This window comes from Xiphias gladius, chromosome 3, assembly GCF_016859285.1.
Source record: "Xiphias gladius isolate SHS-SW01 ecotype Sanya breed wild chromosome 3, ASM1685928v1, whole genome shotgun sequence".
Taxonomy (NCBI): Eukaryota; Metazoa; Chordata; class Actinopteri; order Istiophoriformes; family Xiphiidae; genus Xiphias; species Xiphias gladius.
The window spans coordinates 18253097-18267030 of NC_053402.1; the positions used below are offsets into that span (position 1 = coordinate 18253097).

At 37.4% G+C, this 13934-nt stretch overlaps 2 protein-coding genes across 6 annotated transcripts in view; one reads left to right on the top strand and one right to left on the bottom strand.

Annotated features, from left to right (window-relative positions):
• Positions 1-1135: 1135 nt before the first annotated feature.
• Positions 1136-5717, bottom strand: zfand2a (zinc finger, AN1-type domain 2A). 3 transcript variants are annotated; one of them, XM_040123915.1, is made up of 10 exons: positions 5444-5717; positions 4645-4743; positions 4454-4548; positions 3874-4005; positions 3619-3770; positions 3384-3518; positions 3178-3253; positions 3004-3080; positions 1616-1746; positions 1136-1453 (listed from the first exon to the last, which is right to left on the bottom strand). In XM_040123915.1, the coding sequence occupies exons 2-9, from the start codon at positions 4697-4699 to the stop codon at positions 1635-1637; spliced, it is 834 nt and encodes a 277-aa protein (XP_039979849.1). In that variant the 5' UTR covers positions 4700-4743; positions 5444-5717; the 3' UTR covers positions 1136-1453; positions 1616-1634. The 3 variants fall into 3 exon arrangements, with proteins under 3 accessions (XP_039979849.1, XP_039979850.1, XP_039979848.1); XM_040123916.1 differs by having other exon boundaries at positions 1662-1746; positions 4645-4686; positions 5444-5716; XM_040123914.1 differs by having other exon boundaries at positions 1662-1746; positions 5444-5714.
• A 919-nt stretch (positions 5718-6636) lies between these two features.
• The window catches only part of uncx (UNC homeobox), a 15844-nt gene continuing 8546 nt past the window's right edge, over positions 6637-13934 (top strand). For 2 of the 3 annotated variants that reach the window (XM_040123912.1, XM_040123913.1), the window contains exon 1: positions 6637-6979. The gene's annotated coding sequence lies outside the window, so the exon portion shown is untranslated. Of the gene's footprint in view, positions 6980-10577; positions 11053-13934 lie in introns of all 3 variants that reach the window. The other variant, XM_040123911.1, reaches the window with a different exon arrangement.

Consider the following 13934-nt stretch of genomic DNA (forward strand, 5'->3'; position numbering starts at 1 on the left):
AATGGCAGCAAAGGCAAAAAAAATATTAGATCAAAAGGAGCATTCACTAGATTTTATATGACAACTGAATCTCTGTAAGACTATTAAGTAGCAAAAGGGCAGAGGGCTTTGTTAAAGGGAGAGAAATAAACATCCTGCTATGACAGATTAAACATAATCTATGAAGCCTTACTGCCCTCTGCTGTACAAACACTGAATAACTTGAGCGGCAACTAGTGAAGACTACAGCTGGTGGGCAGCAACAACGGCTGAAACTAACAAATATTTTCATCTTCATTGAATCTATCAATCTTTTTAAATCTGGTCTTTATAAAATGCCACAAATGTCTATCACAAGCTCCCACGGTGACATCTTCAAACTGCTTGTTTTGTCCAATCAGTGATCTAAAATTAAATCTGTGGTGAACTACTTTCTTCAAATTTTTGTTCTGGCAGCTTCTCCTACAACATTTGTAAATAATAGCACACTTAAAAACATATATATTTTTTTAAAAATGCGTTTTGCTCCCTTTAACACATTTAGTTTCTTATGTAAAATATACAGTAATTAAATTCTGTCAAGGCTTGTACATCTTAACCCAAAGTAGTTAGTGATATAAGTCCTCAGTTTACAGTTTGTAAGAGATTTGATAATTGCTATACAATTCTTCCACATCAGAAAGTCTTACAGACCAATGTGTGGGATCAAAAACTGAAAAAAATAAAACAAAAAACAAAAAACATAAAAACGCCTGCACTGTTGATCACTTTTACTTATTTCATTTACAACTTTTCTGCCCTAAGACCTTCATCACGATGAATTTTACCTGATGAAGGTCTAAATACTACATCAACAATTCGTGGAAATAATAAGAAATTGTTCAATATTTCCACTCTTAGCTGCAAAGGCATCACCCACATTCACTGTAATTTGCTGGCCGAAGTTTACCCAAAACTGTCTGTGAAATCTGACCAGTTATCTGTCAACAAACCCTAACCCTTTCTGCTGAAAGTATGAATAAATTATTCATTTATTCCACCTCGCCACTCTAATGGACATGCCGATTTTTGCCTAAATAACAGGCTTCACCCCTCAGAGTGTCAGTCTGAAGTCTGTCATCACATCCGAATCAATTGAGCAATTCAAAATTCAGGGTGCATCTTTGAAATAATTTATTCAATATTCATATACAGAATGGTAATATAATGGATTCATCATGATCAGCATATAAAATATGTACAGAGCAAATCATTAGTAAAAATGACAGATTCTGCTGGGAAAGTATGTGCTTATATTGTAGAAGGCGGCAATGTCTCAGCAACTTCCAAGACTATTTCTTCATATAACAATCATTGATCCTGGATACTGATATCCCAGATGTGCAGTTTCTAGTAGATAATTAGTACAACTTGAAGTTTAAATGGTGGTCCGTGATTAAGAAATGCTGCAGTTGGACTGTTTGGACTCTCTCCCCTAAACAAAGAGAAATCACAGTTAGAAACAAAGACTAATTTCATTTCACCCCACATATTTCAGATAATAATTAAAAATGTATGAAGGGCAAATTAGCTTTTCATCTTCAGCCAATAAAGTTAGTTCAAAGAGGATGGGTTGCCATGACAACAGTGTACCTACATGTGTTCCTGTTAGCATGTTACTGACGGCTAAGCTTTCCGGGTACCTGTTGTCTCTGCTGCTGGCGTCGGTATTCTTCCTCACTGGCGGCGAGGGCCTGAGCGAGAGCCAGATCCTCCTGCTCCTGAGGGCTGAGACACAAAGACAAAAAGCCGTAAGACTCACACACAAAAACAGAGTCAAAGCCTGTGGACGCTGGATTTATTTATAGTTCTACCTCACTATTGTTTGTCAGTTGACACAATTTGTTTATACAACTTTTTAAAATTATGACACTGTCTGTACATCTGGATAAGAATGGTGGTAAATCTGCAAATATCCAACTGCCTTTCCATAACTTGAGATTGAAACTCGCTCTTGACTGTAGAAACAGCAGTCAATAAGAGCCAATCTAGTGATAAAAATCATATAACAGAGACTGTCTCTGTTGATTCCCACTACTCGTTCTTCAAAAACCTGTTCAAACCTTACAAAGTGAGATGAGCACTCAAAAGTGTTCTTACTGCATTTGCAAGAAAAATGCAACAAAAAACTTTGTGAACGCTCTCCCTACTTTAGTAAATATTGGCCTTTATTTTAAAGCTCTAAAGTCATTTACGGTGCTGCCGACCACAATCCGATAGAGCCCTTTCCGCCCTTTGTTAATTTTTGCAATCAAAGCAGCCCATTCGGAAATGCCTCTGGCAGTGGGCAGTCTGCCAGCGAAGGAATTTCTCCACATCAAATGCTATTCCCATAATGCACATAGATATCAGCGTTATTAAATATTTAGGGCAAATGAAACCTTCGATAGCTGGACAAAAAGGCCTTCAAGCACTTTAATATCCAGGAAAGATGTTGCACTATTCAACACATCTGACACTCAAAGAGATAGAAAATGTTAATTGTTTGGTTGATCCACAGAAAATTAAATCATTTATTTTGCTAATTATTTCATCGTTTAAATCTTTTTAAGAAAAAATGACCTAATATTACATTAATCTAAATTCTCATTTGTGATAATTTGCTTTTGTGACAGTAAACTGAATCTCTCTGGGTGTTGGGCTAGGGTCGACATTTTTCATTTTACACTTCTCTGACATGTTGTAGATTAAACAAAAATATATATGGCAGAATAATTGGATACTAACAGAAATGTTATAGCCGTAGTTTAAATCCAGTGGTTCCAGTGTTATTTATTTTTATCAGATTCATTCGATATTAGTTAAACTTCATATTTTCCCTACCAGTCACCCCCCCCCAATACCTCTCGGTTATGAAACCACTGTTGCTGAGGGTCAATGGGGAAAACACTCCTTCGCTCTTAACAGCAGCACACTGGCACGGACTAATGTGATGCTGATAATTGGATATTTCTGGCATAATAGGTTTTGATGAAGTTTACTCACCTAAGGGCTGGCTGAACTGTCGGCCTCGTCTCGGCCAGAGACATCTCCAGAGCTCTTTGTAAAGCCTGCTCCTCCGTCTGCAATGACAGCAGCAGAGCAGCAAAGTCATGTTTACATTTTACTCGCATTTGGGAATTTCTTAACCATGTGATTTCATTTAAATCATGTGCATACCATGCCGGCCTGAAATGAAGTCGAGGGTGGTATTACATTCTGTGCCGAAACAGAAGTAGGGATCCGCTGGGCAGTGCTGAGAAAAGGAGAAATAAAAGTAAGACCAGCAGGAAGGAAGGAATAACTGTTTTAGGTGTCTATTTAAAAAGTCAGCTGAATGACCATTTTTATGAAACATTTAGAATCAAGAGAGTAGAAGTGCTTACCCACTGTTGTGGCCTCTGGTATTTGCTCTCACACCATTAGAAACAGGTCTAGAGTTTCCTGAAGCAGATGAACTAGAGCTGGAGGCAGAGCTGGAGATGGAGGAAGCACCTTGGGCCCTCATTACAGCAGAGTGTCTAAGATTTAAAAAATAGTAATAATAAGTTAACCATTCTTACTGTGATATTTCAGATGAAAGGACGGCATAATCTGAAGGTGTAGTGTTATTGTACACACCCAGATTTGGACAGAGGTTTCCCATCAGTCTTACAATCATGGTCTAGTGGGTGCCGGTGTTTAAGACAGTAATTTAAATGGCACTGGTCACAAGTCACTCGCATCATTTCCTTTTGCTTACAGCCTCCTTTAGAACATTTATTTGTGAAAATCTGAAAAAAGGATAAAAGATTCATATATTTTTGTTATAGTTTTGAATGTAACTGACTGCAATGTAAAACCCATCAATTTTATATTAATGTATTAAGCGCATACTTTTCTCTTTCTTTGTGCAGGGTCCGATTTGCAGTCCCGATCAATGTGTTCACCGACTTTGATGTCGGGCATCTCTCCTCTCTTGATGGGAATGGGGGTGTTGCACAAGGGACATACTGGGACCTGAACATCCTATAAAATTAGGCATGAAGCAAACATAGGATTGGATCAGCCAAAACCACACAGTTATCAACTCTGACTTTAAGTCTCGCAATAAAACCAAGATATGAAGACCATCATGGTTCTTTGTTTCTGTACATTTCATGTTGAAACAGAAGTTTGACGCAGACCAGGGTATCAAAATGTTAAAGCAAGACTGATCAAAATCTGCAATGAGACTTATTTTGGTGGACTTATGCAGCCTGATGCAATCAGTAATGATACACTGTTTTTCTCAAGTTTACAGGAGTCAAGTTTTGATCCAAAAACACAAGTTAATAACAGTATAAGTTACTCTGATAAATATGAGCAGATTCTTGCATTAAAGGGCAAACAACTGAAATGAACATCTTTACATGCGAGTTAAACTAAAACATGTTCAACACTGTGTAGACGATATACCGAAAGCATCATGTTTTACCTTTTTGTAGGATGACGTGCATTTGTGATTTGCATAGGTTATGTGGTCCTTGCAGAAAATCTCTTGACAGGCGTCACATCTCATAGGAAGAAAATCTGTAACGTCAAGTAAGTTTTTGATTTCAAGATCAAATCAAACTTTGATTGGCATAAGCAAACAGGACACGGACATCTTTTTCAAACTGTACTCACCTAAACGTTTACAGGTCTTCTCAGAGCAGTGTTCACCTAAATCTGGAAACTCCATCACAGAAATACCTCTACAGCTTACAGTGTTAAAATCTGAACAGCCTATAGGAGGAGGGAAAGGTTTAGTGTTTCACTCAAAGCTGTGACATATGAGGTGCTGACGGTGACAACTCTGAAAAGGGAGGACTCACTGAGTGCTGGCTAACGTTAGCTACGGAACTAGCTATGTCATTCACAAGTTTGTTACTGCCAGTATCGTGTCGAAGCGGCTTACTTTCAAGTTAACTTAGAAGCGATGCTGGTTTTGGCTTTCGGAATCTGTCTTGGTCCTGTGCAAAAATAGATGTTCTGAGTCCCCACAAAGAGCTAGCTAGGCCAGGCTAACGTATACGATTAAGTTGGTTACATAACTACAGCCCACGCTGCTTAGAATCGTATGGCAGTGACATAACTTGACTTAACAGCGAACAGAAATGACGGTGCTCTTACAAAATCATGAAAACAGGATGTTTTGAAGTCACTATCAGTGATACTGGTTTACTAAGTACACAAATGCTAGCGGTTAGCTTGTGTGTTTCTAAGCAATACTCCAACATTAACGTTTACACTACATTGTCTACATAACATCATTTAAGTCTGTGGAGACAAACATACATTCCCTTTGAGTGTAAACCTCCAGAATAAACGCAGAAACACCGTCAACATGTTGTTTATGTTTTCGACGCGTTAATCAAGGTGTACTGTTAGCTGCCTCAGCTAGCGAGTTGAATCTGACAGTTCGTTTGGTTTTTTTTTTACTCACCAAATCCCGTTTTCCTTTCGTTCGTTGTGTTGCAGTAGAAAGCGAGGACGTTATCTTAAATTAACCAGGTTAATGGCGACTTTACCGTACCTGTTTTATTTTCTTTTCTTTTTTTTTTTAACAGTGGTTTAACCGCGGATCCCTGAGAACCACTGCCTGTTAGCCGAGCTGAGCTGTTGCAGTCAAGTTTTGATGTGTCACGCACGCTCCTCCAAACGTCAGCGACGTAACCCGACGTCAGGAAAACCCGCGTCACAGCAGGTGTGGTTTTACAGACGGTGGAAGAGACAGGTAAGGTCTGGAAAGATCTAGAGCTTCACATCTCTGCTCGTTACTGCCATTTAGAAGAAAGACAAACAGTGAAATCTTTATTGTATTTGCTAAAGTACCCCCCAACACCTCCCTGCCTTTGTCTCCCCTTTGTTTTCCCTTCTTCTGTATTTTATTTTGCATGTCTACGAAATTATTCTCAATGAGGTTTACATCATCTACACATGGTATTTTTCTTTTCTTTTCTTTAAAAAAAAAAAAAAAACAACTTTATTTAACCCATTTTCCCACATAACACAAGTGACATGACAACAACAATCAGATATCCATTTCATAATTTTTTAAAAAGTAAAGTACATATAAAAAAGGAAGACGTACATTAGTAAAATACAAAAAGTTTCATTGTACGAAAGTCATACATTAAGATACACCTAGACCCAATTTCTTAAAAGAGATTATTTTACCATAGATAAGTGTAAATAAATATTATTATCATTAAGCAATTATAAATAATTAAATAATAAAATTAAGCAAGAAAGAAAGAAAATAAAAGGCATTCTACATTAAAATCCCTTTAAATAACTCCTGAAGCAGACTGAAGGCATGCACACATTTCTTAAAACTAATAAGCTTAACAGGCTCAGACTAGACTGGTTTTTATTTAAAGCACATGCTTGGTGTGATGTAATGTATTCCCAAAAACAGCCCTTGTAACTGCTTGAAATACTTTCAAGAAAATAACACAGGTCAGAAATATAATTTGGCCTGTTAGACCAGAACAGATTTATAGTTTCAGTTTTATTTTGAAAGGGTTAACCGGACATGTTAGTTTAGTGGTATGTTAGCATTGTGACCTTTGACCTGAGTGGAAGAAGTCTTCACTGACCTCCAGTGGGCACATGTGGGAAACTGCCATACGCCATTAAATTCGTGGCTAGCGCACAGCGATAAAAATTGTACGGAGTTATTTATTTCAGTATTTTGTAAAGCTCATTATTAGTGTGATTTTTTTGAAGAACAACAGCAACGCCCATGTTGGTAATAGCTCTAATAATGGCTGTTTCCTGGTGTGTGTTGCCTAGCCTACGGCCATTTCCGAATCAAATCAAAGATGGCGGCCTATCGGCTACCTGGATAGGAAACGCAATCACAACTCGGGAAACGGGTTGAAAATCTTTTTTTCCTTTTTCTTTTTCTTTTTTTTTATTTTTAATCCAGACGATAAGAAAAGTCTTTGAGGTTTCTGGAAATACGGTCAGAACAACGGTAAGTGTTTTTAAGCACTTACTTACTTTGACTGTATGGGCTTTTCAAACATCGCCTGTCGGTGATCTAGAGAAATGGATGCAAACCCTAGAGAGGCACAATCTTGGGCTAACTTTGTGTGTTGATTAGCAATAAGCAAATTCTAAGTTACTTTGGTGAGAAAACATTAACAGAGAAACGTGCAAACAGTCATTCATGCTGCACTGATGAGAAAACTTCCCCCCCCTACACCTCCAGATATAAATACAGTGACAACCTTTACTACTTAGTTGGGGCAGTTTTCAGAAGACTTTATTGATTAAATTTTCTATTTCATTACAGACCAAGTATTAAACATTGTCAATGGAAATTACAATCAAAATAGAAAGGGCAAAGACAATGGCACAAAAAATTAAGATAAGAAATAAATATAACAAGATAAAATAAAGGCAATTTTCACAAAATGTGTTTTCAAACATGTACTTATAATGATGAATTGTGCATGTACTCTTTTAGTTTTGACTAAATCTTAGAGAGTTTTTAAAATATGTTAAATTGTGAAGGAAAAGAGAAAATATTTGTTATCTTTTAGAAAACGACATTTGTGAATATAAAATGTTACCATTATTTTCATCACATTTATAAAGAAATCAATCTTGGGGTCTATTCATTCAAACTATATTATGACATCTTCAACAGAAGAGTTTAAAGTTTTGTATTTTTAATTTTGGTAATTAAAACTAAATCTGACCATACTTTTGCCATAAAGTTACAGTTGAAAAAGCCACGAGTGAGTGATTCCGTTTGTTTCCTGAAACAAAAACACAAAGATTATTAGCGTTATTGGGTCTACAGAATTTATATGGTATTGCACAAGTTTTATTCCAGTTAATATCTTCAGTTTACTGGTGCCAAAAAACCTTTCCTCCCTCTTCCTTTCTTTCCTTGTAAAATTTTTTTCATATACTGTATGTTTAATATTGCATTTGGAATCAGTAACATCTAGACATCCTACAAATGACTGGTGTTTTAAGTTCTAAATCTCATTATACCCATTATGACTTTTCATTAAGTGACACAGACCACCTGGGATAGCTTTACAAACAAGAGCAAATTCTCTATATGTGACGGGAAAGTTGTAAGTCACCAGGAATATGCGGTGCAAAGTATACAAATGCCCATCATTATTAAACAAATCAGATACAAAAGTGATACCAAGAATGTGGTTTTGGATAAAGTGAATTCATCACTCCAAATTTTAAGTTTTTTGAAGACTAAAGTTGAGCAAAAAATATATTTTCCACGTCAATAAGGTTTACTACTGATAATAGTAAACTTTAGCCATCCAGTTAGCTAAAAAAAAATGCGGGGTACTGGTCGCTAATGTTAGCTTAAGTATCATTTTTCCACTTACGCTTTCTTCATGTTTGTTTCCCTCTAGTGGTCATAGTGGAACTACAATACATGTACTTCATCAATGCACATCAATACAGAAATAATGCAGCTCCACTTAGTACTTTCAACCTGAAACATATTACGGGGCATTAATGTTTATTGTTCTCTAGTGGTCATAGTTTTCATTATATTATATTATATTATATTATATTATATTATATTATATTATTATAATTCTTTAGAGATTTCAATGAGTATTTTTGTTACTAATGGAATTAGTACTCGTATTAATGATATACACTTTGTCAAACAATATGATCAGTATGATCAAACAATATGAACCTCTGCGCCATGTAATGCATTCCAACAAACTGTCCTAAAATAGATATCAAATCATATATTCTTCACATCCATCTGTGGGAACACGTATCCCCAGATATCTCAGCGCTAAATGAGGTTTGAATCAAACAAATGACTCCCATCTGGGCTTCTCTCAACTGTAGGGCAACAAAATGACACCACATCTCTCCAGCATTTTCATTTTAAATGCAGATGACCTTTTTTTCCGACTTGAGATGCAGTCAAGACCACTCCAGTTGTCATGATTTTTGTTTTCATCCTCATCCTATACTCGCTCTACCAGCTGATTGCCCCCTGAAAGATGCTTGTACTGTAGCTACTGATCATCCTGTCTTGTTGTCCCTCTTCAGTACTTTACTTTGCTCTTGATTCAGAGTTTGTTTACCCTCCTTATGGCTTTACAGACAAATGATTGTCAGCTGAGACGTTATTTAATTACATTAAGTCAAATTTACATCTGTTCAACTATAAGTAATCATAATATTAGTTTGATTTTAATGTGGTTTAGGAATTTTGCCAACTTTGCATGCACAGATAATGTTTTTACATTTATTTTTTACACATTTTGCACATTTTGGTTTAAATCAATAGTGCAGCACTTTTTGCATTTAAGCAGTACTTAACCTCTTCGACACTAACTGTGGCGGAGGTTGGGCAATGTGAAAACTTATGAGATTCCCCAAATACACATTTCAAATGAGTTTCGAAGTTTATACTGTACTTCAGGGTTTTTCCAAAAAAGCCTCAGTATTGTGGCAGTATTACTTGACTTCTGGGTTCAGACTTATTTTAATAATTAATGGGCTCACTAACCAACTAGACCCCTTCATGATTCCAGTGATTAGTGTTGCCATAGGATGAGTGGCGAAGATGTGCGGTGAGAGATGTGGTGTGTGTGTGTGTGTGTGTGTGTGTGTGTGTATGAACATGAACACATTTACCTGAGAGAAAAAGTTGCCCATGGAGGGGCCAGTAAGGCACTGCTTTAGTTGAGTTTGACTGCTGAGTTGGCTGCTTAATAAAAGCCCAACTGGCATCAGCACGTATTCTAGTCTCTTCCACACAAAAGGTCCTACTACAGCCCTTATATTCCCTTTTTAATGTCTAAAAAACATAGGTGATTCAAATAAACCTTACATTTCTACAATGTTAATGCCTCTGTAACTTTGGTTCAAAGAAATATAGAACAACCTTTTTTATTTTGGGTACATTATTTTCAGGCTTGTGCACAAAAAAGGTGAGATCCTGTGAAATTTTTTGCTATTATACACTTCCAGAGCATGCATGCTACCTCCTCCTAGAATCTCTCCCATGATACAACTGCATGAGTCTTTTGATCACAGGCAATTCAACATTACTATATATTTAATATATTCTTTATTCACTGTTATGTCAAAATAACTTTAACGATATCTATATTTATATTGTGTTAAATATATGCATTACTTCAGTATGACTCTTAATGAATCACAATTCTACCTCAATGACTCCCTGCAGAGTTGCCCTACTACAAACTACACAAAGCTCAAGTCATGTCATGTATATGGCCCAAGTATTGTAATGTATTAAAATGTCTGTAGCTTTTGAATGTAATTTACTTTATTTACAAAATACTCACTAAATGCTGTGTTTATTTTTGTAAATAGCTCTTTATCTTTGTTTCCTACCTCTTCAGTGTTTTTCATGTGAATCTCCCCTCAATAAAAACCTTTTCGATAAGATCTAATTGAATCATCTTATCTTACCTTAAGGTTTAGCTTAAACATGCACACCAGTAAAAATCTAAATCGAACGATTGATTCAGACTTAAAGGTATAGATGGGGATTCTAATCCAATGCACTTTTTTTTTTTTAACAAATTCAGCAAATATGTCCTCATGGTCCACTAGCTGTCCGTTCTGTGTGTGCGCTGGAAAAAAATCCGGTGTTCCTACACATCGGTGGCTCTGGGAAACAAACAAAGAAAGTGTCTCGGACCGAGCAGCGCAACACTACTCCACCCAGTCATCAACAGGATGCCTTCGAGCTTGTGCACAGGACAGGGGAAAGAAGAACAGGGGAGATGGGGGAAAGGGGGCAGTTGGAGCGAGAGACGGTAAATCTGACACATACAAATGTGCTGAACGCCACGACGTGATCGCATTTTCAACATGGAGAGAAGGCCGAGAAACAGCCGAAGAGGAGAAGGTCAGAAGAAATAAACTTAAGAAGAAGTGCTGTGATCAGGCAAGGGCGAAGAGCTGCATTAACATAAGTGAGGCTTTCCAACAGTGGAGAGACCTCAGAGAGTTGAAAGACATGAAGACACATGCAGAGGTTGCTCTGTTCCTACTTGACAGGTGTGTGAAAGATAATTTTTGATATGTTTCACAAGGCAAATCAGAGAGCCGTCAGTGTTGTTTTTTCCAGTTTGCTATTGTTCGTGATAGCTTATCCCAACTGGTTAGCTAGCAAGCAGGTACCTGTGTCACATTTGTGTGTACGGTAACTATAATTACTGCCCCGCAGACATTCAGCTTACTACTTTCTAGTTTGCCAAGATACGGCGTTGGTGTGATGCTAGCTAGAGTAGCAGCAGAGTTGTGAGTATCGCAGTCTGGAGTTGGTGTGCTGGCTATGGGAAACTGTCTCACCCTCTCTCCATGTTAGCTTCGCAGCAGCAACTGTAGCAACAGTTTGCTAACCCACAACCTAGCTAATGTTAGTTACATTACTTGCTGTCTAGTCATTTGCTCTATATCATGGTGTTTGTTCATACAATGTGCAAAGGGGATTTATAGCCAAGGAAGGCCTAAAAACACAAGTTTGCTAGCACAGTGGGATTATTTGGATTGACGCACAATTTGAAATGCTATGCCAGGTGATGTTACCTTCCTTGTTAGCTTAGCTACAAAACCTACCTTCTGTCACTGTAGTTTTGTAAAACAATCTAAAAAAGTAACTCTCACCACTTTTTACTCCATTGTGTTTCGGATGCTGTGCTTGTGTGCATGTCACTTGTTTGATGACGTTATATATTATAATGATTGTTTTGCTTCAGCTATAAGAGAGAGTATCCACTTCCATGCCGTATAAGGCGCTCCGGATCATACCATATTTCCCTTTTGGTCGGCTAGTACATTTGGGGAAATTTGTGGGGTGGGGCTTCTGAAGGAGCACTGAAGGGAGAGGGTGTATTTGTTTTTGCTGTTGAGTTCAAATATCAACAGTCTCTCTCCAGAATCCCTTACTCCTCCTTTAATAGGAGTCATAATAAATTCAATCTTGTAAGCCTGGAAATATAAGGTTCTCTAGGGGGTTGACAGGAGCTCTGATAAACTGATCATTGGGGATTTGACACTCCATCCAGAAAAACAGTTCTGTGCTTTCTGTCTTTTGAAATATTTATCCTGTAAAGAGTCTTTGAAAGTAATATTCAGCGCTCATGAAAATGTGTAACTCATTTTATTAAAAAGCGAGATAGACACATAATTCCAACATCACAATCTGACATGAATTATTTAAACTCGTTCCATCATCCCATCTTTTGACAATTTACCGAGAACAGATCTGAGCTTATGTTCTTGAATTTTAGTTTGGACTCTCAGTGGAGTGAGTATAATGGGTTGAAATTGACCTCAACATTGTTTTAGATGGCACACAGGCTAAATCTCTTGCAAACCGCTGGCTTAAAATGTTAATTTCTCAGAGCAGAGAACTTCTTGCTTTAATGCTGCCAGGCTGAGTGGTGTCTTCATAGGTTTTACCAGTTGATGGCAGCAGGATTCTTCTACAAACTGCTCAGTTAGCTGAGGAGGGACTGTGAATACAGATGGATCACAAAGGATTTAGTGACTTATGTATACACGTTGAGAGAATAAAACGTGAATTTGTGTGTATATTGTAACTATATGGTTAAAAAAAAAGCCACAACGAACGCATACAATACGTTTTTTTGCACATCAATAGTATGAGGGTTCAGCAATATATATATGTGTGTGTGTGTGTGTGTGTGTGTGTGTGTGTGTGTGTGTGTGTGTGTGTGTGTGTGTGTGTGTGTGTGTGTGTAATAAAAGTATTAATAACCTTTAATGAATAAGTAGGATAATTATGAAGGATCGTAATGACTCCCTCAGTGTTTCCACTGCTCCCCGCATTTTGCACATTTCAGCTCATAAGGAACAAAACTATTAAGAAGGGATCAATAAAGAAACTGATTTAAATGCCTCAACTACAACATATTCCTCCTTTTTTGAGATGTTAAATATATTGTAAGAGTGACCCATCAGGAACTGACGGAGGCAGTTACAGAGAGCATATATTTCTCTCTTGTTCTGCAACACCTGGCTCATAAGCTGCTAACACTGCGGCCAGATGGCACTACTCTGAAAACACCTGGCCCTCCACACGCATCCCTGAAGACTTCTCATGTGCTGTACACCCAGACCTCTTCTTCAGTTGTTGTTGTTAAGGATGCAATTTCAGATTATCAGTCATATTAGAGGATTACAGAATCTTTCAGAAGAGAGATTGAATAACGGTTGAATAATTTAAAAAAAAAAAAGAGGAGAAGAGGGGGCTGACAAAACACTTTTTAAATATCTGGGGGGTTTTTTCCCAGATAAACTGAAAAGTGGAGTCATGTTCACTTGAAAACAAGAAAGGAAATGCAGAGCATATACCAAAATCCACTACTAAAGAAATTCCAGTCTTGTCAAACTTGACATTTTAAGCTACATGCTCACTTTGAGTGTGTCAGTCAGGGATCTGTGACATATTTTTGGGCCTACAGCATGTACAGTTTTTTGCGTGAGGTCCTTACCTAGTCGCAGTACAGTGTGAATTTTTTTTTTTTTTTTTTTTTTTTTTGGGAGGGGGTGTTTTGAACCTGCTTTGACAGCAGATAAGTGAGGACAACTACACAGGGTAACTCAGTAGGTATTGAAAAACTGTGTGATAATATTGGAAGGTCTAATTTTACTATAACATCTATATGGTAGTAATAATAACACTTTCGATTTCTGCAGGGAAAATCAAGAGGTCAGAGGTCAGGGACACAGGTTAGAGGTCAGGTCTTGCACAAGAATACTTGCTTCAGACCACAAACACATGAACGTGTGTTATCTGTCCTCTCCAACAATTTGTCCACCCTGCTACATATCATTGGTCCTGGTAAACCCTCGAAACATTTGTTTTGTTATGCTCATATGAGTTTTCAAAACTCTTGCTTGTGGCAGACTAA